This window comes from Gracilinanus agilis, chromosome 5 (assembly GCF_016433145.1).
Source record: "Gracilinanus agilis isolate LMUSP501 chromosome 5, AgileGrace, whole genome shotgun sequence".
In the NCBI taxonomy this organism is placed as follows: Eukaryota; Metazoa; Chordata; class Mammalia; order Didelphimorphia; family Didelphidae; genus Gracilinanus; species Gracilinanus agilis.
This window is the reverse complement of record NC_058134.1, coordinates 234,493,167-234,499,166: the sequence shown is the minus strand read 5'-3', so window position 1 is coordinate 234,499,166 and position 6,000 is coordinate 234,493,167. Positions and strand designations below refer to the sequence as shown.

Here is a 6,000-nt window from a genome sequence, read left to right as displayed (position 1 = left end):
GGGCTATAAAAGAATACCTGCCCTTTGATCCAGCCATACCATTGCTGGGTTTGTACCCCAAAGAGATCATAGATAAACAGACTTGTATGAAAATATTTATAGCTGCACTTTTTGTAGTGGCAAAAAACTGGAAAATGAGGGTATGTCCTTCAATTGGGGAATGGCTGAACAAACTGTGGTATATGCGGGTGATGGAATACTATTGTGCTAAAAGGAATAATAAACTGGAGAAGTTCCATGCAAATTGGAGAGACCTCCAGGAACTGATGCAGAGCGAAAGGAGCAGAGCCAGAAGAACATTGTACACAGAGACTGATATACTATGGTAAAATCAAATGTAATGGGCTCCTGTACCAGCAGCACTGCAATGACACAAGACAGCTCTGAGGGATTTATGGCAAAGATGCTACCCACTTTCAGAGGAAGGTCTGCAGGAGAGGAAACATATAAGATAAACAATTGCTTGAATGCATGGACTGAGGCGGACATGAATGGGAAATAGACCCTGAACAAGGACACTTGTTACAACCAGAGGAAATGTGCGTTGGCCATGGGTGGGGGGAGAGCGAGGGGTGAAGGGGAAAGTAGGGGCATAAAGTATGTAAACAGATTAAAAATGAATATTAATAAATGTCTAATTAAAAAAAAGAATTGATATTGGTTCTAAGGAGCTGAAAGGCTAGTCAATGGGAGTTGTGTCTTGCCCAGGGTCATTCAGCTAGGAAGTGTCTGAGGTCATATTTGCACCCAGAACCTCCTGTCTCTAGACCTACTCCTCAGTCCATTGAGCCACCTAGTTACACCCTATATTTTTCAAAACTTCTGAGCTTGATCTGGATTGAGAACCCAAGTCATAAGTTCTGATGTTTCTGATATTGACAGGCCATATTACCAAGGAAGGGAGGGAAAGAAGAAGGAAGGGAGGGAGGGTGCAAGGGAGGGAGGGAGGAAGGAAGGAAGGAAGGAGCATTTATTAAGCATTTACTATGTGTCAGGCACTCTGCTGAGCATTTTCATCTTATTTAATCATCCAATAACCCTGGGACATAGGTGCTATTTTATACTTGAGTAAACTGAGGCAGATAGCAGTTAAATTATTTGCTCTCAGGGTCACACATCTAGGAAGTGTCTGAGGCCAGACTTGAACCGAATACCTCCCCTCTCTAGGCCTGGCTCTCTATCCTTTGAGCTACCTAGTTGTCCCCTGGATTAGCTTTTCCAAGTGGACAGTTGCTTCAAAGATGTAGCAAGAGAAAACATAAAAACATTTCCCCCAGTGTCTTGGGATATACTATTACTCTATACCACCTATAGAGAGGAGAATAGTGTGAGGCTCAGAGCTGAACTCAGTTCCTACAAAGTTCAGTTCCAAAGATTACAGTGTAGCTTCTGTTGGGTTGGAATCCCAAGACCCTCACTCCTAGCTACTGGACTGGCTACAACCTTTGGCCTTGATCCTCAACCCCTGGGTCTCCCTGTAGTTTGTGTTCATGGGCCAGAACAGAGATTCCTCTCCCTGCACTTAGAATGGGAAAAAAAAAATGAATGAGAAGATCAAAGACCCGTGCCGTATCTTAGAGCCATATGTCCACACAGAAAGAGAAGGAGGACCTTCTTTCCCTTTTTACCATAATAGCGCACCAGCTGTAGGTAGAGTCACCTCCTTCCTTGGGCACAGATGTTGCCAAAAGCCATGCATGGTTTTAAAGATGTTGACAGTCCTGGCTCTTCATGAAATAGAAAAATGCAGTTCCTACCTAAGCAGATCACCCAGAAATGTCCTTGCTCTTCAGTTTCTCAGAAGCAGCTCCCAGAGTCTTCTGTAGGAAGGATGCCTTTCTTAGCCAGCCTGGGCATGTACTAAACCCTCCTTAACTTGAAATTTGAACAGCTTATGGGACCTTTGTGCAGATAGAATAGGTAAATATATGTAAAGGGCATCTATGAACCCAGTGGGGTCCAAGGATAAAATTGTGGGGAAAGGAGAAAGGGAAAAGTAGACTATCTTAGAACTCATTTCATTTGCTCCCAGAGAAAGTGTTATAAACAAAGAGTGGGAGTGGTAGAAATAGTCCTAGTTCTGTACTCTACCTTAATTACATTCTTTGTAAAGTAGGCTTTTGGGGGCTGACCAAAGACAGTTCTCTGATCATTTTCACAATTGTTTCTATGGGGAAATACATTCTGAGTTTCAGACAGCTAACATTTGAAGCACAAAAGGGTCATCAGCTGGAGCCAAGGTCTATTTTAAATCAAGTCCCAATTAAAAATTGTAGATCCTTAGAATGTACCACTGAAGGGGCCCTAGAGCTTATCAAGTTCAGTCCCTTCATTTTACAGCTGAGAAGAAAGAGGCCTGGCATGTTAGAAGTGACTTGGCCAAGGTTAGTCAGATAGTTAATGATCTGTCTTGACATCTGCATGCATGTATCTTCTGCTAAATATTATTTCATTTTTCTGTCATTCATTTGAAACTTGGAAGTCCATTAAAATGCTTTCCCATTAGTTGCAAAAATGCCTTGAAAATGTCTCACATATCCTACATTTGTTAACAATCCAATTATTTTGTGTCAGCACCACATTATAAGATATCCTGATAATAAACATTAGGGATATAGTCCACGTTATTTTCCCTTTGTTCTAATTCTGTAGTTTCTAATTGCAGTGCCAATAAGTGTATTTGCTTGTTTCTTTTAGAAAATGAGGTGACTGAGTGCAGATTTTTGATAAATGAAGTATTTGTGGAGGCTCAAAACTGGAATGATACTGAGATGCAAGCAGAAGTCATGGTGCAGGCCATCAAGCTTGACCTGCAAGAAAGATATTCTGCAGCCAACATCATAGAACATTTGAAGGTACACAAAATGAAACTCCCTCGGATTATTTTTTTAAACCCTCACCTTCCATCTTAGAATCAATACTATGTATTGGTACCAAGGCAGAAGAGCAGTAAGGGATGGGCAATGGGGGCTAAGTGACTTGTCCAGGGTTGCACAGCTAGGAAGTGTCCAAGCCAGATTTGAACCCAGGACCTCCCATCTCTAGGCCTGGCTCTCAATTCACTGAGCTACCTAGCTTGCCCCCTCTCCCCTTGGATTATTTTTAAAATTATCTCAGTTATAACCAAATAAGACTTACTCCATTGGGGATACTGATGAGGAGTGGTCCATTCTTATGCTTTCATTCATGTAAGGAACTCCTTTTGTGGAAGACCCCTTCACTAATACAAATTGGTTATGCCTCTGTTGTTTATAGTCTTAGAGATTTTTTATGCAGATATTTTATTTTCCCAATGACATGTAATCACAATTTTCACTATATATGTTTTCAAAAATTATAAGATCCAAATTGTCTCCCTCCCTTCCTTCCTCCTCCCCTCTTGGAGATGATTAGCAATTTGATGTCTTAGAGATTTTTCTCAGGCCACTGAAAGTTTAAGTGACTTGCAGAGATCACATGCCCAGTAGATGTCAAAGACAGGACTTCCCAATTTCCCCCACACCCAATTTTTTTAACCAGCTATTAAAATTGTATAAGGTTCTGATTTATAATAAATAAACATTATCTGTTAGTATCTGGATAAATTTGCTATTAAATATTTAAATTTTTTTAATAGGATATAAGAGGATTACTTGAAGGAAAATCCTTTGTCTCTCCTCGAGGCTCTTTAATACTTATGAAAAGCCTGCTGTTAATGGATGACTTAATGAAAATTGAGATGCCCCAGGAATATCTCTTTCTTAAAAATGAAAATCTTAATTTACTAAATCAGGCTCACACACTTATTATTGGACAGGTGAGAATACAGTTCTTTCTGTAGAACTCCAAAACTTCCTCTGTCCTTCCTGACCCCTAATTCTATCATGAGCCAATCTCTAAAACCATTTCTTTCTGTCTTACAGGCTCTATCTTTGGGCGAACATATTTTATTGCCTTCTTCAGACACTGAATATGCAAATATCATCTACCCTTTGAAAAACATTTATTTTCCATATATCAACTTACTTGCAAAAACAAAAATGAGAATTGGTAAGACAATTTAAATATGTCATTGCATTAGAATGAGAAGTAAAGGGTTAAATATAAGTTATTGTTTCATAAGTAGGTTGTAGGAACTTATGTAAAAAGGATGATTTCACCAAACACTGTGGTAGGGGTCCAATCATTAGAACATACTCTTTTTAAGAAGGCTCATCCTTCTCGAAACCTCCCTCTCCCCTATCAAGGGTCCAAATATTTCATAATTATATCTGTAAAAGAAAAGGCAGTGTGTTATTACTTGGTTTTAAATGGAATCAGGCATACACACCAAAAGTTTTACATACACATTTTGTCACCTCCTAAAAATCTATTGTCATCTTTATTATCAACTGTTTTTCTCAATTTTCTTTTAAACCTTACCTTCTGAAACAGCTAGTCAATAGCCCTTATGTGACTTGCCCAGGGTCACATAGCTAGAAAGAGTCTGAGGTCAGATTTGAACCCAGGACCTCCTGTCTCTAAGCCTGACTCTCAATCCACTGAGTCTCTATCTGCCTCTAAATTTTCTTTTAAATGTCACACTTACAGACATAGAGCTATATGCATAAAATAGACTACTTTATGAATACCGAAAAGTCTTAAGGGATAAGAGAAGCAAATGGTTTAGTTGAAATATTGCCCCTGAAATTATTCCCCAGAGATCATTAGTTTTTAGCCTACCATCTATAGCATATTATTTACACACACATATACATGTGTGCATACATATGTGTATACATACATATCTTTTTTATCACCAATTCCCCATCCTTAGTAAGATAACTTTGATAGGTTGGAATAGAAATATCATGGGCAAAATGGAAGGAATTAGACAATTTTGTATATTTTTGAGTTCTTAAAGTTGTAAGTTGTTGAAGGGTCAATTTCAGAAAATATTACCAATTTACCTCCCAGAAACTCATTTGTCATAATGCTACTTCCAGGAAGGGGTGAACATAGAAAGAAAATTATTTATTTGGAAACTTGGGTAAAAATGCATAGTTATAATAGTTTGAATTGCTTCTCTAGGGGCAAAATGGTCAACATAATTCCAGTTATAAATCAGAGAAAAATTGTACAGTACTTTCGGGCTAAATGTTCCCAGCCAGAAAATAACTAGAGGTATCTTCTTTAATCATTGTCTGGTTTCTCGTCTTCTTGATTTTAGTCATTTGTTTAAATTGCCCTTCTTCCTTCATTACTGTCATAAGAGATAACGTGCTCGAATTTCACAACTCTATGCGAATTGTCACTGTCTGATATCATCTCAGAATAACATTTATCCAAAAGACATGATTTTAGATGTCTCCATTGGGATTATCCTTTGCAGGAGAGCTAGAGCTAGGATCCTGATTAATGAATTGACTAATGGCTGTATCCTGGTTTCCTCCAATTAGTCTGAGTGACAAGTGTATGTCATGAAGCAGTCTCTGACCTGACTTACTGTCCTTTTCACACAAGGAGGCCCCTGGGAAGCTTGCCCTTTGATAGGTGTCTTTAGCTAGCAATCCCACTCTCTACATTTATAGTAAACGAAAGCTTTTTCTTCAAAAGGGAACTCTGGTCCTTATTTCTATCTTTATTTCATGCCACCAATCAAAGGGCACTAGATTTGGAGTCCAAGGTTCTGGGTCCAAATTCTGCATCTGTCAAGTTCTATCCATGTGACTTTAGGTAAATTAATTTTTTCAGGATCTTACTATCTGAAGGTGTTGAACTGTACGATCTCCAAGGTCCTTTCTGGTCCTCATTCAATGATGCTCTGATCCTCTGAATAAAATCATTTCTTAATTAGAGATAATGATACAAAAAGATGGATAGCATTTGTTCTTTAGTGAGCTCCCTCGGTATTCTACTTAAGAGTATTTGGTAGGTAGCCTACATATCTTTGAATGTCATGGCTGATGTGTAGTTTCTGGTACCTTGGACCTTTGCTACTGCGGTGCAGTAGACAGCATTTTTACTTCATTAGAAACTATT

At 38.7% G+C, this 6,000-nt stretch overlaps 1 protein-coding gene across 1 annotated transcript in view; it reads left to right on the top strand.

Moving 5' to 3' along the window:
- The window catches only part of CFAP54 (cilia and flagella associated protein 54), a 376,749-nt gene that overhangs the window by 278,931 nt on the left and 91,818 nt on the right, over positions 1–6,000 (top strand). The window contains exons 56-58 of the mRNA XM_044679160.1: positions 2,698–2,855; positions 3,617–3,796; positions 3,903–4,029. Coding sequence (XP_044535095.1) covers positions 2,698–2,855; positions 3,617–3,796; positions 3,903–4,029 — 465 coding nt within the window. The remainder of the gene's footprint in view (positions 1–2,697; positions 2,856–3,616; positions 3,797–3,902; positions 4,030–6,000) is intronic.